A 27485-nucleotide genomic window follows, 5' to 3' on the forward strand; every position below is an offset into this window, starting at 1 on the left:
GCATCTTCAGCCTTTCCCAGTAAACTGAAGCTCCCCCAAAACCAGAGTCTGCAAAACCACTTTTTGAGAGTAACGCTTCCATCTTCCTCATTCCAGGTGCAAGTGGCTGCCCTGGGTCCTCCATAAGAAGAAAGGCAGGTTATAAATTGAAGAATTCATGGGGTTGCCGGAAGTCAGACAGCCCCTCCAAGGTGTGTTCACATGTGCCTCACAGAAATAAATGCCAGATTGCGATCAAGAGGGTAGAAGTGACCAAAGAGGGAGAAGAGACAAGGCAGGAGAGGCTGCCGCCGTTCGGTTTGCTTTTGCCTGAGCCTCCTGGGAGAAACAAGGAGTGCTTTAAAAGCACCTCTTAGTATTAGAAAACCCTTTGAAACTCATGGCCATTAAATCAGGGGGCGACTTGGGGTCAGATGCAGAGGTGGATCTGGGCGGCAAAATAGCAGGAACTGGGGAAATGGGGTGTGAGAAGAAATGCCACCCAATCCCCCTTGTTGGAGGAAGGGTTGCGTGGCGTTCCTGTCCCATTGAGAATATCAAACATTCCCCTTCCCTCCCCGTCCTTTCCCCCTTCCATGCCATGCCTTATTCCCTTTATAAACCTGAGGGTATGGAGGGACAGAGGAGGAGAAGGAATCTAGCTGGGGCAAAAGCAAAGGGCTGTGGCTTCTCCCAGCTTGTCTGTCCTTCCTCCTCAATACCTTTGGCCATCTGAACCATACTGTGATACTAGTTGGCCACACATGTCCTGGTTTTCATCTGTGCAATGCCTGCCCTCCAAAGGCCCCAAAGGTAACTGGGGCAATCCCAGTTACCCCTCTGGTCTCCCACTTTCTCAGCTGCTGTTGAAATGTCTGGATTTCCCTCTTCCCTTCCCACTTTTGTCCTTTGAGCTTACTCCAGGGGCAAAAGTCATGGAGAGGAGAGGAGGCAGTGTGTTGCCCTCCTTCTTCGCGGTCTCTGTGCCTGGCACATTGGGGCACACTCTTCCTCATGACTGACGCATGCCCCATTTCCAATCTCTGTCGGAGGTTGTGGGGGTGATCTTGGCCAAGTCACGCTCTCTCTCAGGGGAAGGCAACGGCAAAGCCCCTGGGAAGAAACTTGATAGGTTTGCCTTAGAGCTGCCCTAAGTCAGAAACGCTTTGAAGGCACACAGCCACAGCAACAACTACACAAGCTGTGGGTACTTTAGGGCTTTGCCCTCTGCTCCTGCACAGAGTCCCTCTCGCCTGCCTGGGCCCAAAGAGGGGCTGGAGCCGAGGGAGCCCTGTTGCCCTCCCTGCCTTCGAATCGCCCACTTGCCCTGCTGCTGCTGCCCTGCTTGCCATCGAGGCGCTCGGCCTTGGCTTGCTCTGGACTGCCTCTGGGCCTCGGCGCTCGGCTGGCGATGCCTTTCTGGGCTCCACGTGGCTCTGCTGCTGCTGCTGCTGCCGCTGTCATCGCCATGGAGGAGCAGAAGGGAGGCGGAAGAGGAGGAGGCCCTGCTCCTGCGAAGGCCTCCCAGGACCAGGGCTCGGGGGCCTGCCTCCCCTACTGCCCCGACAAGGAGGGACGAAGCCGGGCAGCCGGTGGGGCCTGTTGGGGGAGATGGGGCGCAGAGGGGGGCTCTGGGAAACGTAGTTTCCATCGCCTCCAACTCCAGCATCCCAGCTATGCATCCCAGCTATGGGCGCTGTGGTCCCAGTGTGCTGGGGATTATGGGAGATGTAGTCTCTAGGCCTCTTCAGGGGTGGGGGCTTCTGGAACTTGTACTCCCAAGTTTCCCAGAGTTTCTAGAAAACAAAGCAAGGGGGGCAGTGGAGGCCAAGGGGGCTGGACTTAGGCAGAGCCCCTGTGGCCCTGGCTGCCCTTTGGAGGTCCAGACCCCACAAAGGCCAGCGGGGGACAGTGGGATCTCTAGGTCCTCCAGAAGTTGCACTGGAGGACTTGGAGGCCTCTGGGCATTTGTCGGTCCTTCTGCGCAATTCCAGGGTCAGCCTCTGGTCAGCGTTGGCCACTGAGTTCCACTGGAGGACCTAGGCATTCCTCGAGGGTTCATCTCTTGTGTCAAAGCAAAATGCAGGGTTTTATTATTTGTGTTTCCCCACTTTCACAGGGGTCCCGTGCCCCAAATCCCAGCGAAGGTGGAGGGCCCACTGTAGATTCCCTCGGAGGGTGGTGGGCTCTCCTGTCCATGAATAGAGGTTGGGTGGCATCTCTCAGGCGTGCTTGACATGTGTCTTCCTGCCTGGCAGAATGGGGTTGGACTATATGGCCCTTGGGGGTCCCTCCCAACCTTGTCATCCCATAATTCTAGCTGCAAGTGTGGCTTTCCCAAGGCTCAGAGAGTGAGGCTGTGGCAGAGACTGAGGTTTGGTCCCAGCAATCCCTGCCCCTCCAGTGGCATCTGCCCCAACAGCTTGCTTGTGAGGAGACCTGTGAGTGAGCAAAGCAGCGCATGATTCAGTGCCTTCCCTACTCCTCCTCCTGTTTCCCCATTCATCCCATCAATGGGGCAGGGGTTCAGTCACTCATGCAGCCCCCCCTAGATTGGGCTCCCACCCAAATCCTCTCTCACTTTCACCCCTTCCCCACACACACCAAATCTGCCACTGCCCCCCTCCCAGCAGCTGATTCATGGGTGCCGGTTGTGCGAGAGCCCCACGCATGCACACACACACATAAGCACCATGAGTGTGAGCAGCGCAATCTGTGCTCTCCCTCGTTCCCGTTGACGCGTTGGTGCCCACCTGGCCTTTCGGGACACCTCCACCCACGACGCCCCCCTGGTTTGTGGGAGGGTGCCAGCACCCAAACCCCGGGGGGTGACTCAGCCCCTTCTGGATTTAGCCCCTTGTTGGTTCTGTGGGGCACATGAGCCTCACTCCCGGCAATTGGCGGAGGGGAGGGAGACTATTTTAGCAACGCGTGCCAATGCCAGATGGGCATCTCTGAGCCAGGCTGGCGAGGAGGGGGTCTCCCTCCGCCTTCAAGTATTAGCAAGTTCCCTCTTCTTTGCCAACGGTTTGTCCCTAAATTTGCAACCTCAAAACACCACCATCTACATTTATATTATGTACTCATCCTTTCCTCCCAGGAGCTCCACATGGTTGGCTTCAGTGCATTTTTTATTGCCACAACAGCCCTGTGAGGTAGGTCAGGAAGAGAGGGATAAGGGACATTCCTCAAGGTTGCAGAGAAAGTTTAACAGCTGAGCAGGGATTTGGACCTGTTAGTTGCCAGCACTTTGTCCTTAAATCTGCACCTTCATGTTCCAGGTCCTCGCAGGACCCCCCGTCGAGTGGCTCACCAGATCCCCCCAGAGATCCTGTCTGACCCGGACCTCCAAGCGGCTGTGGGGTCTCTCCCCCACAACTACAACTTCGAGGTCTACAAAACGGTGTGGCGGATCCGGCAGGCCAAGGCCAGGCGGGGTGAGTGGCCCTCCCTTGTGCTTTGTGGGCATCTGGTCAACAGAGCTGTCCTGAACATTTCTGGGTTTCCCTCTGGTTCTCCTCCACCCCAGGAACCACCAGAACTGGCTCTGCTTAGCTTTAGAAATTGGGCTGATGGGGGAGTTGGCAACCCAGGGAGCCGACCCTTAGTGGAGTGGGTCCATCTGGCCCAGTAGTGCTGACCATGACTGGTAGCAGCGGCTCTACGGGACTCCATTCCTGCCTGGTGGGAACTTGCAGTGCAGCGTCTCCTTGCAGTCTGCCTTGTGCCCCACTGACTGGTTTCCGTCTGTGCCACGCCAGGAGGCAGCCAGGCATTGGCCACCTCCTGCAAGCTCTGCGTCGGCCCAATGAGCGGCTGCCCATCAGGAGGGTAATGAGAGCAGATGAGGTGGGTGGCGGAGGCAGAGCGCCATGGACAGACGCTTTTTGCCCGAGCGCAGCCTGGCAGAGTGGCCAAGCCTTCCAAGGGGTGGCTATTCCTTGTTGGGGCCTCTTGAGATCAGTTAGCTAAGCCGTGGGCCAACATGTTTAGACTGCAGTGCCCAGAATCCTGCAGCTAGCTGGCAGGGGGATTCTGGAAGTTGCAGTCCAACCTCTCCAGACAACCTGAGGTTGGCTAAAACTGGGCTTAGCCAGTCTCCTGTTGAAATGGGTCAAGGAGTCTGAGTCCATTCCTTCCTGGCTAAGACTTCTTGCTCTTTAACTTTCTGCCACTGAACCACTATCCTCTCGCTTAAGAGAAGATTCTAGTCATCAGCGTCACGAATGCCTAGTTAGTTTTAAATATGAAGCTCACAAAAAGAGGTTTTATATCCAGTCAGTTCACTGGTGCATCTATCTCAGTATTGTCTACACTGACTGGCAGCAGCAGATCAGATCTTCCAGGCAGGGTTCTGTTCCTAGTCTGACCTAGAGATGCTGCCTGGAATTTAACTCAGGACAGCTTGGCCTCCACAGTGCATTATGTTTACAAGACAAGAGTTGGATCTGATTTTGGAAAGCCGCCCCAGACTTCTTGGCCAGGGCATTTGGACAGTTGTCCATGGGTATGGTAACCTCCCACCTTCCCTCTTTGACAGGTGAGTATAGGAGTTGAAGCAAAACTTCATTTGAGGAGATGAGCTACTAAGAGGGAAAGAGAGAGATGATAGCACCCCTTACTTTATTGTCACAACAAACCTGTGAGGTGGGCCAGGCAGAGAGATACGAAGAGAAAGAGAGGTTGAAAGTTCTGGGGTTTAAGTCCTGCTGCAGCCTTTTTTGCTCTGGTGCATGTCTCTTTCCAGGTGCATGTTCAGCGTGCATGAGAGAAGAGATGCCGGAGCTAAAACATCCGGCTCTGGGTGTTGGCAGGGTTGCATCCCAGGGTCTTGCTTTGCCCCTTTGGGAGCCAGAGGTGTGCTCATGTTTGGATGGGGTCTGTGCGCAAGCAAGCTTTCCTCTCCTGATGTGGCTCCCCTTTTCTCCCCCCGTCCCGGTCCCATGTTCTTTCAGTGGCCCTCCAGATGCCCGAAGGCCTCCTGATGTTTGCCTGCACCCTTGCCGATATTGTTGAGAGGTGAGTAGGAAACAGGGGGAGGAAATTGGGGGTGCGTGGGCATTGAGGGGTGTCTCTGTGCACCCCAAAGTCAGGTCCTGTTTGGGGGAGTGTGTGCACATGCGCGGGTGAAGGCATAGGGGGTGAGGTGCCAGGATGCGCCACATTTTCCCTGCGAGTGTGATGCAACTGACGCGGGTTTGCAGAGCCTCCGGGCATCTCTGACTTTTTGCAGCGCTGCTTCCCATTTGAAATGTTGTGGGCTCCTCTGCTCCCCCCACTTTCCTTTGAAAGAGGCCTTTGAAAGAGAGAGAAGGGGGGCCTGGCACCCCTCTGCCCACCCCTACCCCATGCCCTGTGGGGAGGGCAGGGATGGCAAGAGCCTCTGGTGGGGAGATGCCAGTTCACCCCATAGAAGGTGCTGGGGGCCACAGGGCTTGGCCTGGCTTTTATCCCTCTTCCTGAGCCCACAGCGGCTGCAAACAGTCCTTGTAGAGTCGGAAGGGACCCCAGTGGTCATCTGTTCCAACCCACTGCTGTGCAGGAATCTAAGAGATGCTCATCCAGCTTCAGGTTGACTCACTCCTCTTGCAAAGTCTCTGGCTTCAGGATGGCTTTTTCTTGGAATGGGTTGCCTTCTGATTGATTGATTGATTGATTGATTGATTGATTGATTGATATATTGCCCCCATTCTTTAAAAAGGCAAGAAAACGCATCTTCTTCCTTTGTTGTGTATTGTTTTGCCAGTCATCTTTCAGAAGGGGAAGGGCAAGCAGAAAGGATGAGACCCTACTACCTTCCCCCAATTATTGAATTGCATGCACACTGGGGATGATGAGAGTTGTCATCCAGATCCCCTAACCGGCTGCCTTGATCTGTGTGTCTGGGGGTTGGCAATGCTGGAGGATGAGAAAGGGAGGTGTGCGTATGCCTGGCTCAACCCAGGTCTTCCCAGGTGGAGTTGGGGGCAGGTGTGTACCTGTGTTGCAACCTTGGTTGTGTGTGTGTGTGTCCTAATCCTTCCTTGGCATTATTGGGGGGGAGTCCACCTGTGTATGGGGGGTTGCATTCTTCCCAACCCCCCGTGCCAACAAGGGGGTCCCTCCCAGCCCCCAGTTAGGGGCATATGAGCCTTTGCAGGGGTGAGTTGGGGTCCCAAGCCTTTCCTCTGCAAACAGGGGTCTTGACTCCCCAGGAGGAGGAGGAAGAGAGGAGGGGGAACCCCCAGCCCCCCAACCTTTCTGGCTTCTCTCCCCCCACCACTCCCTTAAGGAAGCCCCCCACTCTTTCTTTCCCTCTCTCTCTCTCCCTCTCTCTCTCTCTTTGCCAGCATGGGGCTCCCTTTCATGTCTCAGACTTCAAAGGCAGCTGATTATGGCGATCCTTTTATCTGAATGAAACCTGAAGCGTGACTTCCCTCTGCTGGGGATGAGCCTCACCCCCCCCCAAAAAAAACCTCCCTTCCTCTCTCATCCCCCCTCCCCACTTTGGCCTCTGTGTTGCTGGGAAGACAAGAGATGGAGGAGGAGAGAGAGAGAGGGAAGGAAAGGAAGGATGGAATTGATGCTCCTCCAAAAAATAATGCCAGCCCCCACCTGCCCTTCCTTTGGGCAGGTTGCCCACCTCTCCCAACCTCTCTCCCTGGGGGGCTATGAGAACCTCCATGTTTAAAGGAAGCTTATTTCCAAGCCCCCCAAATCCAGAATGTCTCCACTGGGGACCTCAAGAGGGTTTGCCCCAGTGGTCAGAGAGATGGGAGTTGTAGTCCAGAACACCTGAAGGGCACTGATAGACGTAACAGGGTCTATTCAGGCGTTTGGGAGGGGGGTCCTCTTTCCCTCCCTTCTGGGCGACAAGGACATTCTGTAGGGAAGAGAAATGCAAGCACCTTACAGTTGTATAGTTGCATCTCCCTTATCCAAAATGCTTGGGACCAGAGGTGTTTCAGATTTGGGGGGGGGGGGGTACCTGTGTTTGCATATATGTACATCTTGGAGATGGGACCCAAGTCTGAACAAACAAAATTCATTTGTATGTTTCACATGCGCTTTATACACCTGGCCTGAAAGTAACCCTAACCCTTGGCCATGCTCCACGCCGGACCCTCTGTCCAGATTCACTGCTTGAACAAAGGTGGAAAAGTCCCAACCATTCAATGGGGGGGTGTCTGTATGTGGGGAATAATACAAAACTTTGCCAGGCTTTAAAAAAACTGCAAAGAGTTTGTTCCCTGGCCTTCTTCTCTCTTCTTCTGCTTTTCTCTCTCTCTTTCTTCAAATCAATTAAATATCAAGGAAGGCTCCGAAAGGAATGCTGATGCCTTTCCTTCTTCTTGCAGAGTCCTTGAGTTGCTTCGGTGCAACCTCTCCTCCGCTGTTCTGCAAAATGGGGTCAGGACAGAGCTTAGGTTGGCATGGGGGGGGGGCATAGTATCTCCTTTCCTCTTAATCACCCTCCCCCCCAAAAAAAATCCACTAGAAGAGAGATGCTATCGATGGGGAATTTGGAAACACCGCTGGCTCTTTTGCATTCCCTATGCATTGAGAAAAGCCCCTTCCCGCCTCTGCCTTCACTTGAAAGAGCATCACTAGTGTGCAAGGGGGGGGGGCAGGCAGACTGGGGAGGTGGGGGTCTCCCTTCTGCCATTGTGTGCCTTCTACTGGGGCGGCACATTGCAGCTCCTGCGCCAATTGCCATGCAGAGGAGCATCCTGGCGAGCCCCCCCCCCCCCCGCCGTGAGCATTCAAAGGGCCGGGTATAAGCTGGCACCCCCTCCCCTCAATTCTCTTCCCCCTCCTCAACACTCCTCCTGCTTTCCCCATGTTTAATATTAAATGTTTTCTTCCTGAGATGTCTGCCCATGAAATATTTAGCAGGCCATAAGTGAGGTGGGAGTGGGGGGGGGACACGGCAGGGATGGGTGCGCGGATCTACCTTGCATTACACAGAAGCCCCCTCCTCATCAGGAGGAGGAGGAGGAGATAGAGGAGGGTCTGGGCGCTGCCATGATTTCGCCTTTCGTAGGCGACTCATGGAATTGATGCTCTTGCAGAATTGGGCTCCATGGGCGCACAGAATTGTTCCTTCCTTCCCATGTTGTGACTGGAAACTGGACAGTAGCATAAAACTGGCATGGATCGGCAGCTTGAAGCCAAACAGCGACATGCTCTCAACCCCCCACCCCACCCCAATTGGCACTATGCCTTGCCAAGCATGGCACGTGTCTCTGGGCTGGCACAGAGATGCCAAGCATGAAACGAGCGAGCAGCAATGGGAAAAACTTTAAAAGATTTCCTCCATCTCCCCCCCGTTTTGCAAACGAACCAGGAATGGGAGATAACCGAGATCAAACGGTCCTCCTCCGTTGCTGAGCATCTCGCATCTCATTGTGCCAAGCTGGCAAAGGAGGCAGTGGGCGCGTGGCGAGCTGGGCAGGGGGCTCATTAGGGTCTCTTTCCTCAGCTCCCCCTTTCCCCCATGTGTCATTAGTGGGCTTTGGTGGGCATCAGAACCCATCTTTTTGGTGAGGAGGTTGAGCATGGCCATATTAACATTAATAATCATAGCAACACCCGTGGTTGGCAGCAGATGGGGTGAACCATGCTGACTCTCTCTTGCAGTGGCACAGGACTCAAGAGACTCCTGCCCTTTGCTGGCTGGGTGATTCTGGGAGTATTGGTGTAAAGAAAGTGACCATCTGGCTTCTAATGTGGGGACATACCCCCCACACTGATGGGACCTAGGATTTAGAGCCGCCCTTGGATCTGGAAAAGTTCCTTCCCATTTATGTTTCATTATCCCAGAAATGCATCACTTTGCACATGCTCAGAGTCACCACTTCCCTCCTCTTTTTCTGCATCTTGTGAGTCTGGATGAAGTTGAGGGCTGGCTTTATCACAACCCGCCCCAAATCTGCCCTCCCTATTCTGTAGGATAGTTTGAGGAAGCCCATTTTCCCCCAGTGAGGTTGGCTGTGGGGCTTATGGAACATGAATAGCATGATTCCCCCCTCAACTCAGCTGGATTTGGGATTCTGTCAATGCAACACTCCCATGCTCAATCCATGCACAGTGTTTGCATGTGCACAGGGTGGTGAGTGAGAATCCTCCTTTGTTTTTACTGGTCCGGTCTTTTCCAAGGCTTTTCTCCAGTGCAATGTCCTTGGGATATGTAGACCTCCTCTCCCCTCTCATCACAGAAATGCAAGACCCCCCTCCTGCCCCACAGCCCCCTTTGTGCCCCCCGCCAGCCTCTCTTTGCGTCTCTCATGCGCAGGCAAGACAGGGAGGGATGGCAGCGGCTGCTGCGGCTGCGAGAGTCTGTTAGCAGAACGGTGCCCTCCGGCCCTTTCCAATCAGAGTTAATGATCTGTTTATCGCGTGACATTTGACGGGTGCTGAGGAGCGGCCAGCGGCGGTAGCGGAAGCAGCACAAGCCGAAACGCACAGGGTTCTGTGCTCCAGGGTGGCGAAGGGTGGCAGGAGCCAGGGAGTCCCCCATCACCAGGTGCCCACCTGGCGCTCCGCTAGACGATGGTGCCCGGTAACTCCACGCAGACGGAGGGAATGGCAGCTCCATGGGGGTCCCTGCGCATCCTGGGGGTAACTCATTGCAGTCAGACTTTGTGGCTAGGCACCGCAGGGAGCTCACTTGAAAAAGACCCCATCAAACCAGTGCAGACCTCCTCAGAAAGATAATAAGACGCAGATATAAAAGGAGTGTGAAGGAAGATTCACGATTGCATGTGAGCTTTGGAGGTCCACCGGTCTCTTCATCAGCGGTTACAAAAAGCAGACTGGGCTGGCATGGAGGTTGGCAGGAGGCAGAAAGAACCTGATGCCAAGTGTTGAAAGAAGGCAAATGTCCCACGACATCTTTTCAGACTAGCCTGGCTATTTAATAGAAGGTTTTGTGGCTTCCAGTCCAGCCTCTGCCAAAATAAATGAGTTAGTCTTCAAGGTGCCACAGGACTCCTTGCCCCTTTGGGTACCGAAATGGCCTGGTGTGGCTCTTTTTCTCTCCAAACAGAGAAGTGAAAGGTCACTCTCCCCATTGCTTCATGTAACACTGTCTCTGATTAAGAGACTTGGAGATCTCCAAAGCTTGTACAGCCTTTCTGGTGTTTTGGGACGGCCTAAGAAATAATTCGTACTAATTTGAATTCGGGATGCCTTCCCCAAGAGGCCAATTCAGCCACCTCTGCTTTTAATTTGAGAAATGCTGAGGATATGCCTCCGCACAGATTTTTATTTGGTTCACACTGCTTTCTGAAAGCTAGTGCAAGCCTTGGAAATGCACAAGCGCCTCTGCGTGCAAAGCCCCAATGTGTATCTCTTGGGCCTTTGTGGTGAGATCTTTCATCTGGAAATGGAGGGGGTTTGGACCAAAGTTCTCCTTTTTGGACTCCCAACTCCCATGCCTCTCCTTTATCACTGCTGCTTCATTTTGGTAGCTGTGCTCCATCTCTCTCATTCTCACCCTGCCTCAGTTTTCCCTTTCTGGGCTCAAGAGAGAGTGCCCTGCAAATCTGAACGTCTGCCAACCAAGTTGGTGGGCCAGGCCAGGATCCTTGTAGCCCGGAAGGTGAAACGTTGGTCACTGCAATTGGCCAGCAGTGTGAAACCTTAGCTTGTGCTGTTCCCCTGCCCTGCCTGGTGGATTGGGGCTCCTCTGCCTCCAAGGAGACACCTCTGCTCACCTATTTCCTCTGCTCCCTGGGGGTCTCTCTGCCCTTTCTCTGGTGGGGCAGGCTGAGGGGCATGGGGCTTTGTGTGCCCTCCCTGTCCTGGGCACTGGACCCCTTCTGCCTCCTGTTTCTGCCGCCACCGGTGCGGCACATTGGGAAGCCGGACGCGTATTTTGATGAGCGCCTAATCCCCTGAATTGCAGACAGCTTTCTCCAATTGAAGAGGTGGATTAGCACACTCCAGTTTAATCATGTTGACATCTCCAGAGTAGCCGGTGCTCTGGCGGCGTGGCGAGGAGGGAGCGTGGTCCGGCCGGCTCGCGTGGCCAAGCCCTTTCCCCTGGGTTGCCCTTCCCTTTGTGGGCACCCCCTTCCCTGGACCCTCTGCCCATCTTCTGCACAGAGAGTGGGACTGGTGTTCATTGTTTCTGCAGCACTCCAACCAAGCTGGGCACCTATCAGTGTCAGAAGGAATTTATTCCCATTTCCCAGCTGGGAAACTGAGGCCAAGGGGAGGAGGGCTTCTTCGCAGCCAGGTGTTTGGCCAGGGCAGGGTGGGAGGACGTGAACCTGGGGTTCCCAGGTCCAGCTGGGTATCTCAGGACTCAGGTCAATGTCCGCCCCACAGGGGTGGCCAAAACCCGGGCTCACTCCATGCCTTTTTCTTTTTGCCCATGCAGATTCACGGGTGCAGAGGCCGTTGTGATGGGGGACGTGACCTACGGGGCATGCTGTGTGGACGATTTCACCGCCCGGGCCTTGGGAGCCGACTTCTTGGTGCATTACGGTCACAGCTGCCTTGGTGAGTCCCTCTGCTGCCCAGTCGGTCAGACCCAGCCTGGTATTTGCCCCAAAGTCCTGGCCATTTCTCTGTGGGTCATCATTTGAGCCAAGAGCGAGCAAGCCTTGTGCGCCTTGATCTTTGCCATAGGCACCAGGTTCTTCCAGAATTGTATAGAGCTTTACCAAGAAAAGGATGCCCATAAAAATGCCAGGGAAGATCCAATGCAAGTTCATCCAGACAGAAACCCAAGCCTTGCATGGAAGATGATGAGATCTGAGGTGGCCGTGAGTGGCCAGCAAAGGGCTTTGGGTCTTGTGGGAGATGAAAATGCCCCCTTGCCCAGCAATGGGTGCGGCGTCTGGAATGAAAAGGCAGGTTCCACACTGAGCCTGGTTAGAAAATGAAAGGGATATACAACCGCCCGCCCGCCCGCCTCCTGCTGCCCTTATAAAAGTCTGTGATGCGACCATGCTTTGCATGCTGTGTATCGTTCTGGAAAAAAGGGGATCTTGCCGAGCTGGAAAGGTTCGGGAAAGGGCAGTCAAAACACTCCAGGGACCTCCAACGATGCCTCTCTCCTGCCGCCAGGAAAGGTTGCAGCGTTCGGGGCTGGAGGGGGAAGGATGGGGGCTGCAAAGAGAGGAGGAGGAAGAGGAGGAGAGCTGGAAATGGAGGAATCCAAGGGGAGGGGAACAACTGCTCCATTATATCGCTTGGTCATGGACTCCTTGGGCAATAAGTCACACTCTCTCAACCTCCTCAGGGGAAGGCAATGGCGAATCTTACATAAGTTTGGTACTTGTTTATGTATGCTACAAATACAGTCTTTGCAGCCTATATATTCCCCTTTGCCCTCCCAGGGGCAGTGCCCCCATTGCCGGGGGGGGGGGGCGAGGGGCATGCATCCATGCTTCCTTGCTCACAAACCCCTGGGCAGGTCTGGGCCCAGGGGCGTGTGCCATGTGTGCGAGAGATGCTGAGAGAGCACAAGGGCTGGCCCTGTTGCTGGGCGGGTGCCGGGAGGTGGAGGGAGGGAGGGGTGGCGGTGGAGGCCTGAGCATCCTCCTCCTGGCTGCTGCGGCTGCCTCCTCCTTCCCTGCCTCCCTCCCTGGCTCCCAAGGCGGAACGGTACTCTGGATCCCGTTGCCATGGAAACAGTGCGGCTGTCCCAGATGCTGCTCACTTTGAAGTCCACCCAGGATGGAATCGGCTCAAAATAACAGGGAAAGGGAAGGCAGAAGAGCGGGCAGGAGGGGCGGCGTTGAAGGGGGGTTGCCAGCAGCAGCATCTTCCTCCTGCAGCAAAAGGAGGAAGGTCTGGGCGCTACAATGCCTGCTGCCTCCCTGGTCCAGGGCATCCTTAGTGGGGCATCCAAGGAGCATCACTGGGACAGGGGACCCAAGGTGGGCGATGGTGGGCAGAGATAGAGGAAGGCATCATCACCCTGGCAGTTGTGGGGAGGGTCTAGGCAGGGCAGGTCCCCCCCCCCCCCCCGAAAAGGACCCTCTTTCTGGTGCTTCTGATTCCTTCATTACTTTGATGGGTGGTGCAAATGGTGGTCCAAAGAGTCCTTTTACCCACTTGGGGTCCCAAGTGCCTGGCGTAAGTGCGGGTGTGGGCTTTGCAATGCACAGACAGAGCCCCCCCTCCAAAAAAAAAGTGGGAGGCATAAAGCTATGCCTTCCTCTTGCTGTCATGAGACGGAGCTGCAGACCTACACAACTGGGGCAGGGCAGTGGGGCAGGGCAGGAAAGAAAGAGGTAGCATTGTCTAGGCCTCCTTTCCTCCCTTGGCCAAGGGCGCCCCATTGCACCAACACTGCAAGAGTGTCGCGGGACGTGGGGGGGCATCCATTTCCAGCCAGGGGTGTTTTTGCTGGCCTGGAAAATGATAAGACGCCAGCCTGGAGCATTTAGAAATCGCTCCAGATTTTGCCTTCTGCTCCGTGTGAACCTTCTTGCAAGAGGAGGCTCATTTTCTTAGACACTGGCAGGGCGGGCTTCCTATTCCCCAGGGAGGCTCTGTGTGCATAAAGAAAGATGTGTTTTTTCCCCCAGGGCTCTCTTTATTTTGGCAAAAAGGACTGGAGTTTTGCGTGGCAAAGAGTCTCTGGGAAACGATGCTCCCCGACGCACCGGCTCCGAATTTGCCTTTTCTCTGCCGGCGCTCAAAGAACCATGACTCCATTTCTGCATCTGGAGTCCAAACATTTAAGAGAAGCCGATGGCTTTTGGGTTTCTTAGGAGTTGAGGAAGATCCGCCTGATCTGTGTCAGCTCCAGGAGGGCGGCAGGAGCAGACCTGGAGCCCTTGACCCAGTTTCTGGCAGGTGGCAGGAGAAAAGAGAGGGATGAAGGGAGGGAGGAAAGGAGGAAGGAGGGAGAGAAGGAAGGAAAGGGAAGGAAACAAGGAAAAGGGGGGAGAGGGAAGAAAGAAGGAAGCAAAGGAAAGAAAGAGAGAGAGAGAAAGGAATGGGAGGAACGTAGGAAAAGGAGGGAGAGAAGGAAGGAAGGAGAGGAGGAGGGAGGAAGAATGGGGAAAAGGAAAGGGAAGGAAGGAGATGGGGGAAAGAAGAAAGGGAAACAAAGCAGTTAGGAGGATGGATGGATGGATGGATGGATGGATGGATGGATGGATTCCAAATGGCTTGGAAAGGGAGGTGGCTGATGTGGAGTGGTCCATTCAGACCATTCTGACAATGGTTTCAATAGGATAAATGGGACATTAATGAATCACCAGGTAAAAAAAGGAGTGGAAAAGGCTAAAACAGTTAAAACTCTGTATATGCACATGTAACAAAGGCTTCAATAAAGAGCCTGCTTTGGGGCCTAAAAGAGCCCAGTTTTGGTGCCAGCCGTGCCCCCATGGGAGGATATTTCACCAGTGTGGTGCCATGGCAGACAAGGCCCAGATTCCTTGCTTCTGCGTGATGCATTGATCAGTGTTTGCAAAGGAGGGGGATGTCCTCCTTTTGGACTACAGGTCCCAGAATCCTGAATGGCTGGCGGGGGGATGTTGGGAGCTGTAATCCAACAATAAATAAATAAATGTCACTTCCCCAAATTTTGGCATTGATGTTTCAACTACAGTACGGGTAAAATTGAAATGAGAGGGCGCTCCCCTCGGCCAGCTCTGAGCCGATGGGGGTCTGATCCCCCCCAATTTCCAGTGTCCCCATAGAAACAAATGTTTCCTTTTTATCTCCCCTCCGACCCATTTCCAAAAGTCCCCATTGACTCCGCGCAGGGACTGCAGATGCTCTACGTCTTTGTGGACATCAAGATCGACGCGGCTCATTTTGTGGAGACCCTCCGCTTCAACTTCACCCCTGGAGCCAAACTGGCCCTGGTCAGCACTGTCCAGTTCGTCTCGGCCCTTCAGGTAAGCCCCCAGACAGTGATGTCAAAGTGGATTATTTCTGCAGTGGAGATGCAGCCATAGTGAAAGGTATAAATTAAATTCAGCCAAGTCCAGTTAGCCAGGATGAAACTTTGCAAAGCAACCCAAAATTAGGGAGCATCTCCAGCTCCCTTCCTTCCCTCCCTTGGCATCGGGTTCAGGATTCGCAGCTGCTGCCTTGCAAGAACTCCTGTTTCGTTTAAGGACCCTCAACCCCATCGTCCCCCCTCCCCCCAATTCCCAGTTTTTAATTCTCCAGATCTGTGCATCGCTGGATCGATGTTCTGGCTTCTTCCCCCCCTTCCTCGCCCCAAAGAGGGAAAGCACTCTGTTAATGTCAGACAGCAGACAACAGTAGCGCTCCGTGTGTGAATCGGGAGGCAGGCTGGCAGGGAATGGGGAGGGGGCGCCCGCCTGGATGGGCAGAGATGGATGGGGGGCACCTCATGCCCCCCAGTGGCTGTCTAAACACGGCGCCCTTGAAGCGTTAAACAGCAGCTGGTCCTCCTTCTCCTGCTGCCTGGGCTTTTAATTGATGCCACGTCGGAGTTGGTTCTTGGAGATGCTGGGCTGCATTGCCACCCGGGTTGGGAGAACTGGCCTATGTGCCTTGCAAGCCCTCCAGGGGACTACAGTCCCCATCGTCTCTACATTGTCCCCTCACTTTGACTTTGGGCATGGAAGGTTTTTGCAGGACCTTCCTGTATTGCTTTGGCTTCTCATTGAGACTGGTAGAACCTCCATCTTCTGCAGCATTCTACCTCCTGAGCAGGAGAGAGTGGAAGCATATAGGAGCGTAAGGCTGGTGCCTGTTCTGTTTTCCTCCCTGCCAGGCTGCTGCCCAGGAGCTGAGGTCCGAATACACCATCCAGACACCACAGTGCAAGCCTCTTTCACCCGGGGAGCTGCTGGGGTGCACAGCCCCCCGACTGCCCCAAGACACCAGCGCCATCGTGTGAGTAGCTGGGCTGGGGGCCTGGTTCCGATCTCGTCCCGCTCTTTCTGATGCCCAGGAGAAGGAATGCATTTGCAAAAGGGAGAAGAGGCATCTGAGCATGTGCAGAATGCCTCATCCAAGACATTCATCCAGTTAATTTTTTTAGAATCTCAGGCGCCTAGTCCTCTTAGCAAAGCTCAATGCAAAATCAGATGCTGGAGCTGATGGAGTGCCATCCTCCCAGTTGAATGCCTCATTTAGGGAACAGTGATGCCCACTGATTATAGCAGCCCTCCCATTCCCCTTGGCCTTCCGGATGTTTTGTATGCTATGTCCCATCACTCAGTGGGAAGGTAGCGTCTCTGAAAAGGGCAGCCGTCCTGCACATCCCATCCTCTGGGCCTGGTGGGGCAGACATGTGGCAAGGAGGCTGGAATGTGGCATTTGGGGAAGACAAATTGTCCCCACCCCCGGACGCTGCAGCCCCATTAATTTCCTTTAAGGACAGCGAATTAGAGGAGCCCCCAGTTTCTGCGCACCTAATTATTGGAGGTAATGGAAATGCTTAATGCGCTGTGAAAGCCAGCGTGCAGAATGGCCGGGGAGAAATAAATAACGCAGCCCATCCTGCAGCAGGAGGGGGCTCTGGCCCAGTCCCAGTTGCCCCCAAACCTTGGAGGAGGAGAGGGGACCAGGCTGAAAGCACACCAAAATGTGCAATGCACATTCCCCCTGTCAATGCAGCCCAGCTTAAGTAGAGGAGAGGATGCAAATCCCATCAGCCCTGCACCCAGCATTATGGGAGAGGCACTCCAAAAGCAACACTGTTAATTAATGCCGTAAGATAGCCCCCCCAACACTTACACCCAGGTTGCACCGAGTGTCCCACCGGATATGTTGGTCAATGACCGTAATAAACTATTGATTGGTTGGTTGATTGATTGTCCCAGAAAGAGCCCAGAAGTCCCTGGGAATTTTGGGGAGGGGCTTGTGAAAGTATATTAAAACCGTGCAATGGGGCCAGTGACCTATTTAAATGTTGAATCGCTTTATCCAACTTCATTTTCACCAGGAAAAAAGGAAATCTTGCAAGGCTGATGGCTGCAGAAAAGAGACACTGAGGATGCCCAGGGGGTTCTCTTTTCCCACCCACTTATTATTATTATTATTATTATTTACATAATCAGGTGTCCTTCGTATCTGGATCCATCCCCCGAATGCAGGGGGAGAAGCTCTTTCTTGGTCACTTTATGCCATAGAACCACAGAGTAAGAAGGGTCCCCCCAAAGGCCATATAGTCCAACTCCCCACCATGAAGGAAATCCCAATGCTAAAGCCTCCAGCCTCCAAAGAAAGTGTCTACCGTCTTCCAAAGCACTTTTCAAACATCTCTAACCCTCAGGAAGTTTTTCCCAATGTTCAAATGGAACCTCTTTTCTTGCCATTGGAATCCATTTCCCTATAGAAAAGCAACATCTGGCGGTCTTGAGTTCCATAGGTCCACCCCAGATGTTCCCCTTCTTCTGCCATAGTCCCACTTAGCATCCGTGCAAAGACTGCCCCGGTGTTATTTTTTTGCCAGTCGTTCATTCTCATTCCCCCCCCCTCTCTTGGGCTAACTTTCCCTTCTTTTCTTTTTTAAGAAACAGACAAATTAGCTTTGATCCTCCAAAATGTCATTGTCCAATTAGAGCCGAAATCTAGTCAGGTTTTCTGTCCGAATTCATTTTCCGACCTCTCACTCCATTCGGGCGGCTGAGCGAAAAGAGTCTGGAAGGTAATTGCTGACTTGAAATCTGATTACGAATGGAAGCCGAGGCTTCTCCCCGCTAAATGAGGAAGGGCACCCACAGGCGCACGCTTGCTTCCATTTTGGCTGACGGAGGGTCTCTTTTCCCGATCCTTGCTCAAGGATGAGGTCTGGGATAGAAGAGGGAGAAACCGAATGGAAACGCTTTCTGACATTACAGGACCACAGAGTTAGAAGGGACCCCTAAGGCTCAGCTAGTCCAGCCCTCCAATGCCACCCCAATAATACATGCTAGAGCATCCGGTTACCAACCCAGCCTCTACACAAGCTGTGGCCAACCTCACGGGGTTGGTTTTTGCTTGCATTTTGGACCTCTTGCACAAATCTCACTTTTCTGCCTCGCTAAGACTGGGGATGCTGGGCTTGCAGAGGACTGAAGGGCAGAAGTGAATCAATATCCATCCCTTTGCCCTCTCCTGTGTGTCTGTCCCTGATTTTCTCCTTCCTCTTGCAGGTACCTGGGAGATGGGCGTTTCCACTTGGAGTCCATCATGATCGCCAATCCCAGCATCCCGGCATACAGGTACCAGTTTTACTTTTGCAACAGTAAAAGTGTGAGAAAGGCATTCAGGAACAGCAGAGTCTTGTGCCTCTCTATGAATATCTGCTCTGACCTTAACAATTCCCATTTGGAAAGTCTATGGGATCTGGGACTCAACTCATGGGGAAGTAAGGGATGGATGCCCTTTGGGTACCTCAGAAATGTGGAGGGTTCAAGGCCCATAGGTTGAACTGCTGCCTGTCTAGGAATATGGTGCCCCTCCCCCCCCCCCCAACCAGGAGCATCTGCCATTTAACTCCCCCGAAATCTAAACATTTTGACAAGGTACCAGGGAAAATGGGTTTTGTGGGGCGCCCATTAAATTCCCCCAGCTGCGGCTGCCGGCAGAGGCCATAAAAAGTGCCATGATGAGGCTGCTGAATGCCGATGAAATATCCGCCGCCGTTCAGGCGAGGCGGGCCGGGCCTTGCGTTCGCTGGCTGGGATCTGAATTTCTGAGTAGGTCGTTTGTTAACCGGCGGTGGGAGGGAGCGGCAGCTTTATGGGCCGGGGAGGCGGCCCAGCCCTGGCACCCAACTTGATTAAAATCCCCTTTGTCGAGAGCGCCGGGCCACAAATCACCCGTTTGGAGAAGGGGCGGAGGGCGGCAGAGGAGGGTGGGGAGGGGGACATGCGCCTTGGGGGTACGTGGCCTGCGAGCAGCCTTCCTTGCCAGGTGGGTGCATTGGGCATGCGGACAACCTCCCTTGCCAGGTGGGTACGCTTGGCATGTGGGCAGCCTTCCGTGCCACACAACTGTGTTGGGCATGTGGGCAACCTTCCTTGCCAGGCAGGGCTCAGAAGGGCACCTGCCTCTTCTGTGGAAGGAAACACAAGGGAGATGGCTGTCCACTATCCTGGGTGCCCCCTTAGCTCAGTTTTTCCAGCACTGACCGGCAGCCACAGGTCACTGGGGTCTGGCACAGAGTGTGGCCCTTGCCCTCTTGCAGCATTGAATGGGGAAGCTTTACTTTTGCAAAACAGGAGACTTTCCTCTGAGCTGTGGCCCTTAACTCTTCTATTAAATTAAAATGAGATTCTAGTCCTCATGGGTCTAAAGAGTTGACTGACGTGGTAAGGCGGCTTATAGGTGGTGCCCAAACCATCATCCGTCTCACTCAGGGGAGGGAGATGTTGGCACCTCCTGACATTGTTGGAGCCAGATCAGGGCCAGTGGTGAGGAATGCTGGGGGTTGCAGTCTGAGAACTTCAACATGTTGTAGATTCAGGATTGTAGCTACAGGGATTTGGGGGTCAAAATGAAGGAATTGCTTCCCAAATAGGAACCCTCCTCCCCCAAATTTCAGTCCCCAAATTCACAGCCTCATCCCTGGGGTCTCTTTACAGGTATGATCCGTACAGCAAGGTCTTCTCGCGAGAGCAATATGCCCACGAGCGCATGCAGGAATCCCGGAGGAGGGCCATTGGCCGAGCTGCGGGGGCTGCCAAGTGGGGGCTCATTTTGGGGACCTTGGGACGCCAGGGGTCCCCCGCCATCCTGCAGGTGAGTCCATCGTCCAGTCCGAATCCCTCTCCTCCTCCTGCAGCACTCTTCTCTTTGGGAGAAGGAGGGAGGGACTGCTGCAGTGGAGCTAATCCAGGGTTTACTCAACAGGTTCCAACAGGAGGGTGGTGCGTGTGCGAATGCAGCTGGGGGAGTGACGGGTGCATCCAGGCGCAGCGCATGCCCTTCACTCTCTATCCTGGGCTCATTTGTTAGTGGGCGCCTGCTAACGAGGGAACGGGGGAGCTGGGCAGGTCGGGCTGGGCACAGGCGGCAGTGCCCAGGGCAGAGCAATTAAGGCCTTTGTCCATCAGCCGAGCGAGCGAGCGAGCGAATGGGGGGGGGCAGAGTAATGAATCCTCATTAAGCCATTGGTCTTGAAGTGTGGGACAAGCATGACCCATCCTATCTGTCTATCTATCTATCCATCCATTTCCCTATAGATCTCTCACTCTCTTTCTGTGTATCTTTCTTTCTAGCTAACTATACCTATTTAATTAAATTATTGTATTATTATTATTATTATTATTACCACCTGCCTCTCCCCATGGATCTGTCTATCTAGGCATATTTATTGTGGTTTGAGACTACGAATCTAAAAATGAGTGTTTGATTCCCAGCTCGGCCATGGAAACCCAGTGGATGGCCTTGGGCAAGATGTCACACTCTCTCATCCGCAGGAGGAAGCCATGGCAAACCTCCTCTGAACAAGTCTTGTAAGGAAACCCCATAATAGGGTCTCTTCAGGGTCAGCATGTCAGAAACAACTGGGAGGCACACAACACGCACATGTCATCCATCCCTCCATCTCTGTCTATTTATCTGCTATCTGTTTGTCTCCCTGCCTGCCTCTTTGTATCTGTCTACCTTTCCCACTCCTGAATGATGGGAACTGAAGTCCAACTGAAGGCCTGGGGAGCACCAGGTTGCCTGGCCCATTAGATGGAGGAGACAGACATGCTTGAGGCAGCTTAGCACATCCTACACTTGCCTTAGCAGCCTTCCTCCCATCTTAGCATGCGAACAAGCTGGCTGGGGGATTCTGGGAGTTCTCATCCAACAGCTCTGATGGGCTACAACTTGGAGAAGACTGGCCTAAGTGAGGCTAGACAGACCCCCAGCCCAAAGACCCGTCCCCGGCGCAATTCAATCTGTGGGAAGCTTGGACTGGGCCTGCCCTGCCTTGCCTTTCATTCCTCCCTGCCACTCCTGCCTTTCCTTTTCTTTTTATTTGTGCAATTTATTTCTTGATCCATATCTCCACTTTTTCTATCAGAAAATACACACACAGCAGCTTACAGGGAGGGAAAACAAGGAGCACAGCTTACAAAGAAAGGATATCACACAAATGCACAATGCAACCAGGAGACACATCCTGGCCATTCCAAAACTACCACCCAAATAATATTATATATTAGTGGCAAGGTTGGCAAAATGAAATTCATCATTAAACAGGAATGTTTTTATAGCAAGATTCCTTAACCAGGAGCATATTGGGATCGTGTTTTTTTTCAGGCCAAGTGTCCAAGGAGCAAAAGAGAAGGGGTTCTGGGGATTTCCTTTGTAGATTTTGGTGGGGAAGGTAAATCCACAGTTGTCACAAAGGCCCTGCCTTGACCCTTTTCCCTGCAGCACTTGGAGTCCTGCCTCCAGGCTTTGGGAAGGCCCTATATTCGAGTCCTGCTCTCCGAGATCTTCCCAGGAAAACTGGAGCTCTTCCCTGACGTCGAGGCGTAAGTACCAGCTGGGATACCCCCAAGGTCTGAGTCCCACTTTGGGGGCTCTGGCGTTTTCTCCAGGGTTCTCTTTAACAGAGATGCCTGAGATTGAACTTGGCACCTTCCATGCAGAAAGCAGCTGCTCTACCCACTATATGACATGCCCAATTTCCCCTTTTCATGCAGGTGGGTACAGGTAGCGTGTCCCCGGCTCTCCATCGATTGGGGAGAGGCCTTTGGTAAACCGCTGCTCACCCCCTACGAGGTAAGAAACAGCCCCCATGTCTTCAAAAAGGATGACATCCAAACTAGAAAACCCCAGGGACTGGTTTCCTACCAGACTGGCATTGCCCAGGTGAATTCAGTTAAGAATTGAAAAGTAGAGAAGTTTGGACTGGTGCTACCTCTCATCGTTAAAACATGTTTTGCACCAGTTTCCTTGCAAAGAAGACCCAGATTGTTAGTTTTCCAGTGGGGACAAAGTTCAAATCCTGGGTCCCGAACTCATACAGGAAGGTCCAAGAGGTTAGCTACAGGTTAAATACCAGATTTGGTCAAAATTGGTCCATAAATATGCATTCCAGGGTATAAGATACAGGCAGGCAAAGTGTTGGCCAGGAAGGGACCCCAGAGTAGTAATGGGGCATGACCTGTGTAGCAAAGCGGGCAGACGAATAAATAGGCTGGCAGGCGCTTCAGATTATAGCCCAGATGTACGAGGGAAACTGAATGAGAGGACCCTGAACTCATTGCCTGAGCAAAGAACTTGAACCCAGGACCAAACCCCTTGCCATGAGAGCAATCCAAATGGACTCTGTAGTCGATCCTCTGGGCATGGAGGCACCAGTTCTGGTTGGCACACTTCTAGGACTGGGAGGGACATAGCGAGGGGAAAATGACGACCCTGCCAAGTTGGAGTGGTTTCTTTGTCATTTGGGGTACCCCATTCACCCCCTTTTTGCCCCCCATCCCTCCCTCTTTCCAGGCCGCAGTGGCTCTGCAGCAAGTGGAGTGGCAGGAGACCTACCCCATGGACTTCTATGCCAGCCAGTCACTCGGCCCCTGGACAGTCAACCACAACACCCATCACCCCCAGAAGGCGGGCAGGGCTAAAGAGGTGAGAGGCTCCCTTTATTCTGGGCATGGGAGGAGGACGCCTTCATCCATTTTTATGGACACACGAATGGATGCAGCAATCTCCTTTTAACCAAAGCATGTCTGAACGTTATAGACATTCCCATTCTCCCCAAACCATGTATGTGTGTGGTGTCAAAAGCACCTTTTCTGCCATGCAGTTCATCACAAGCCCGAAAGTGCGCAGATGTCTGCCTGTGAAATGTGTCTGGTCTGCTGGACGCAGAAAATTGGTCTTTAAAAAGAAATCAGATCGGGAGGACGGAGTGAACTTCTCCCGCGTGCGTCCTCCCTTGGCGCTTCATGCGCAGGGCAGTGTCTCCCCCCAGCGGCCGGTTGTGGTGCTGAATTTGAGAACCCCGCTTTTAATATTTTCCCCCCTGACATATCCGTTACTCCTTGGCAGTTTTATGTCTGCGCCAAAGAGACATGAGTGGCGAGAGGAGACAGAAGTTCGGGCACCTGGTGGCACTCGGATCAGGTTGCCCCCTGAGCTTTCGGAGATGCTTCTGGGCAGATTCAGTGCCTTTTCTCCATCACATTTATTTATTTGGTAGTAATGAAACAGCCCTCCTTGTTCAACCAAATGGTCCTTTATTACATTAAGCAGACGCATACACCAAGCAGCGCTTGGAAACAGATACTTTGCTCTTTGAAGCCGGAGAAAACATGCCGTCTGGAACAACGGCAATTAATAGTCCTGTTATTTTTGTATTGTTATCTTCCTGATGTGTATCCTGCCTTTTCCCCAATATTGGGGCTCAAAGCAGCTTGCAGAATATTAAAACCAGAACAGATTGAAAACATCAGTATAATATATGCCTGTATGTATGTGTGTGTCTGTGTATAATTTTAAAAGGCAATTAAACAATCTATAGAGTTAAAGCCATTTTTAAAAAAATCATTAGAAGACAGAACATGACAAGCAACAGCAAATCGATGCAACCATTAAAAGCCCGTTGCAGTTAATTCTTAAAAGCCTTTCAGGATAGGAAAGCTTTTACTTGCTGCAGAAGAAAAGCAAGGAAGGTCCCTCTCAGCCTCCCTTGGGAGGGAGTTCCAGAGTCTGGGAGCAGCCACCAAGAAGGCCCCGTTGTCTCCCCCGTTGTCTCCCAAATGAGCCTGGGAGGTGATGGTGGTGGTGGGACACAGAACTAAGAACTTGAACAGACTTATACAGGAAGGTACACTGCTTCAGACCTGAGTTGTAGAGGGCTTTACAGGTCATGAATCGTAGAATCGTAGAGTTGGAAGAGACCGCAAGGGCCATCCAGTCCAACCCCATTCTGCCATGCAGGAACTCTCAGTCAAAGCATACCCAACAGATGGCCATCAAGCCTCTGTTTAAAGACCTCCAAGGAAGTAGACCACTATAATCTCCAAGGAACGAGTGTGTTCCACTGTCGAACAGCCCTTACTGTCAGGAAGTTCCTCCTATTGTTGAGCTGGAATCTCTTTTCCTGGAGCTTGCCTCCATTGCTCCATTGTGCCCTATTCTCTGGAGCAGCAGAAAACAAGTTTGCTCCCTCCTCAATATGACATCCCTTCAGGTATTTAAACAGGGCTCTCATATCACCTCTTAACCGTCTCTTCTCCAGACTAAACATCCCCAGCTCCCTAAGACACTCCTCACAGGGCTTCATGGTTTCCAGACCCTTCACCATTTTAGTTGCCCTCCTTTGGACATGCATAGCCAGCACTTTGAATTGTGTCTGGAAACAGACCAGCAACCAGTGATGCTGTTCCAGCAAGGGAGCTGGGTCCTCCCTGTTAATGTATTAACCAGGTTGTGGTTGTTTCAGAACAAACAAGTGCCCTTTCATATCAGGCCTGTCCGTTAAAGTTTGCTTTTGCCGATCCGCTAAATCCTTGAGTTGCTTGTCTTCACCTTGGTGTTTCCTCATTTTGCAGGCGAAGGTGGCAAAGCCAGCCCTGACCGCCGGGAAGAACACCTGTGAGGGCTGCACCTGCCCAGAGGAAGCGTCTCTCCAGAGCCAGCACCCTTGAGTCTCGGAGCAGGGCCTGGAGGGTTTCAGCAAACCTTTGGACCATGGCACATAACTGGGCACGTAAATGCCAGGGCAGAAACTGCAGCTTCGTTGAGGCCCAGATATACTGGATGGAGCTTTTGCAAAGTGGGGCCACAGGCACCAGGCTCATGGCAGCCAAAGATGGGCTGCGCCTCCGAGTCCTGCGTTCTGGGAACTAGGAAGGAGGGTTTCTTCATTCCTCTATACGCAGCAATCTCTCTTTGCCCTTTCCTGCTGGCACCCAAGTGGCAGAGCCAGTTCAAAAGGGGGAAGGTCTGTGGGTGAATATTTGCTTGCTGGGCAAGCGGTGGTCTCTCCTGCTTCTTTGCAGCCCACCTACTTTGGGGCATCGCTGCTGCCCTTGAGAAGAGAGGGATGGGAGGATTCTCAAGCCAGTTCTTGGAAGAGAGGGGCCTTTGCCTTTTAAGCTGGAGCTGATGGCATCTGTGCATCTCCTCTCCCTCACATTCCTTTGGCTCTTTATCCAACAAACCTCTTGGCCTGGAGGCCGGAAGTGCTCTTCCCTGGGCTCTGCTCCTCCAAAGCCTCCCTAACAAAGTTGTTTGAATAAAGTAAAGGAAAACGTTGAAACCTGTTGTTCTTCTTTATGAAGCCTCTTGGCCTGGAGGGGATTCCCATTGACCGGGGTTACTGTGAAGTGCCTCCTTTTGGTACATTTCAGGCACAATTGGAGAGTGGGTGCCTCCCAGGATCGGATTTAGTTTGGCGTTTGTGACTTGGGTTCTCCAAAAGGGAGAACAATGTTTCTTCTAGGATCGCCATGAATCCCAACTGACGTGATGGCAATAAATATCAACAGAATAAATAGGAATGCCTTTCTCTCTTTGTTTTGGTATCATCTCTGTTTTGTGTTTTTGGGGTGCTATTGCACTTAGGGATGCCTCAGTTGGAGAAGCAGGGTTGTTGTCCCTGAATATTTAACCCTTCAAAGAGATCATTTAAAGAGGGAGGGAGGGAGGCAGCAAATGAAGAAGAGCAACAGGCTTCAACGCTTTCATTTTGTTTACTTATAGCACACAGTTTTGTTAGGGAGGCTTTGGAGGAGTAGAGCCCAGGGAGGGGCGCTTCCGGCCTCCTGACCATAGAGTCGCGGGGAAGGACCGGACGGCCTGGGACCTGGCTTCCGGTTTCCGGTTTCCGGTCTGCTTCCGCGTTGGCAGCATGGCGGGCGGCGAGGGAGCGGCGCTGCGGCTGCTCTGTCTCCATGGTTACCGCCAGGACGCCGCCAGCTTCAGGGCGCGCACCGGCGCCTTGAGGAAGGCCCTCCGCGGGCGCGCGCAGCTGGTGGCCGTGGACGCGCCTCATCCGGTCCTCCTCGCGCGGCCCCCCCGGGCAGGTGAAGGGAAGGAGGGGGCCTCTGAGCATGTGCAGAGTGGGACTGTGATGTATTGACTGCCCTGGCTCCATCCTGCAGAGCCCTGGGGTTTGCAAGACTACAGATCCCAGGACTCCTTGGGATGCAGCCTTAGCACTTATAAGTGGGGCCGAACTGCATGTATTTCTAGTATAGAGATGCATCCTCTCTCAATGCTTTTGGCTCCCGGAATGTCCTGGCCCTGCTGCCTAAGTGCCTGGGGATTCTGGGAGCTGTAGTCCAAGGAAATGAAGTGCTTCCCCTGCCATGAGACTGACCGCTTTTATTCCTCTCTCTTTCAGGAGCAGCGCCTAGTTCTGACCCTCAGGAGGAGGAGGAGGAGGAGGAGAAGGAAGCCAATGGCCGTGGCTGGTGGTTCTCCCGCCCGGAGGAGGGCTCCTTCAGTGCCCTGGATGAGTCCCCATCCTGCGGAGGCCTGGAGGAGTCCCTGGGGGCCGTGGCCCAGGCCTTTGCGGAGCAGGGCCCCTTTGACGGCCTGCTGGGCTTCAGCCAAGGGGCTGCGCTGGTGGGCCTGCTCTGCGCCCTGAGGCACCGCGGGGACCAACGCTTCCCCTTCGCCTTCGCCATCCTGGTGGCTGGGTTCAAGAGCCAGGCCCAGCCCCACCGCGGCTACTACCAGGGGGGGCCCATCGCGGTGCCCAGCCTACATGTCCTGGGGGAGACGGACCGCGTCATCCCGGCCCAGATGAGCAGGGAGCTGGCTGGACACTTCGCTGAGCCCCTGGTCCTCTCCCACCCGGGGGGCCACTTCGTCCCGGCCTCCGCCCCCCAAAAGAAGGTCTACCTGGAGTTCCTCAGCCGGTTTGAGAAGAAGTAAAGCGGAAGAAGCACAAGAGGAGGAAGGCCACCAACCCCTTGGAGATATTCTGGCCTTGGGAGAATCTTCTGCATCCAAGGGCGGCCCTTTGGCCATGTTTGGAGGAAGCAGAGCAGCCAGAATCGGACCTGGACGGTGGAGGAACATTCAGCAGTTGACCCTCTTCCTTGCTTTGCCCTGAAGCCTCTGGGAGAGCCATGAGAGACTCCTGGGGTCTGAAAGAGAAAGACTCAGTGTGGTTTATAAGGTCTTTCCTTGGCCTGTGCCTGTATTCCTTTTGCAATGTCTTAACACAGAACTGGTTGAAACCACTGTCAGGCTTTTCACTGGCTCCTTCTTGTTTTCTTTCCGCACTGGGATGTTCAAGCCTGAATCCAGACTAGGTTTGTCCACCTGGCCTTCTGTTCTCTCCTCTGACCCTCAGCTGTGCTTCTCCAGAAGGGTCTCAGGCAGAGACACAAGGGTCTTACTATCCCTTCCTCTGCTCCTTTTTAAACCAGAGGTGCTCAGGATTGAATTACTGAGCTGTGGCAAAGTGGCCAAAGGCATCTGAGGAAGTAGACTGGAGTCTAGGAAAGCTCATGCTGCCAACTTCTTTCTTTCAGTGACTCTCAAAGGGGCCACAAGGTCTCCACAGACTGACTCTTTAGATTACAGGGCCTTCCACATTTTTTTTTTTGCTTTTGCAGATTTGGTTAATATGCTCACTCTAGGTATTTCTGGTTCCTCCAGTGTGGCTCTGTAGTCCATGT

The 27485-nt window shown here is 53.3% G+C and overlaps 1 protein-coding gene and 1 pseudogene across 4 annotated transcripts; both read left to right on the forward strand.

The window, feature by feature from the left end:
* The first annotated feature begins 110 nt into the window (after positions 1-110).
* Positions 111-26289, forward strand: LOC149301362 (2-(3-amino-3-carboxypropyl)histidine synthase subunit 1-like). Of its 3 annotated transcripts, none has more exons than XR_016272208.1 (13): positions 111-191; positions 3261-3416; positions 4935-4998; positions 11345-11466; positions 14674-14828; positions 15680-15801; positions 18048-18116; positions 19482-19638; positions 21271-21371; positions 21543-21621; positions 22342-22473; positions 24402-24555; positions 26198-26289. XR_016272208.1 is itself a non-coding variant. In XM_089483972.1 (12 exons), the coding sequence occupies exons 1-12, from the start codon at positions 1448-1450 to the stop codon at positions 24495-24497; spliced, it is 1377 nt and encodes a 458-aa protein (XP_089340098.1). In that variant the 5' UTR covers positions 1442-1447; the 3' UTR covers positions 24498-25430. The 3 variants fall into 3 exon arrangements, 1 of the variants encoding a protein (XP_089340098.1); XR_016272207.1 differs by lacking the exon at positions 111-191 and adding an exon at positions 1442-1571; XM_089483972.1 differs by lacking the exons at positions 111-191; positions 26198-26289 and adding an exon at positions 1442-1571 and having other exon boundaries at positions 24402-25430.
* LOC149301363 (esterase OVCA2 pseudogene) lies at positions 25703-27044 on the forward strand (annotated as a pseudogene). The gene is made up of 2 exons (XR_016272209.1): positions 25703-25877; positions 26198-27044. The product of XR_016272209.1 is annotated as an esterase OVCA2 pseudogene (transcript).
* The last annotated feature ends 441 nt before the right edge of the window (positions 27045-27485 follow it).

This window comes from Sceloporus occidentalis, unplaced genomic scaffold (genome assembly GCF_023333645.1).
Source record: "Sceloporus occidentalis isolate IW3139 unplaced genomic scaffold, rSceOcc1.0.p SCAF_21, whole genome shotgun sequence".
NCBI lineage: Eukaryota > Metazoa > Chordata > Lepidosauria > Squamata > Phrynosomatidae > Sceloporus > Sceloporus occidentalis.

Excerpts from the sequence above, each read along its gene's own strand:
- LOC149301362 (XM_089483972.1), top strand. The coding sequence starts at position 1,448 with ATGGAGGAGCAGAAGGGAGGCGGAAGAGGAGGAGGCCCTGCTCCTGCG. Across the intron at positions 11,467-14,673 it reads TTACGGTCACAGCTGCCTTG|TCCCCATTGACTCCGCGCAG; the intron begins GTGAGTCCCTCT and ends CATTTCCAAAAG. Across the intron at positions 21,372-21,542 it reads CTCTTCCCTGACGTCGAGGC|GTGGGTACAGGTAGCGTGTC; the intron begins GTAAGTACCAGC and ends CTTTTCATGCAG.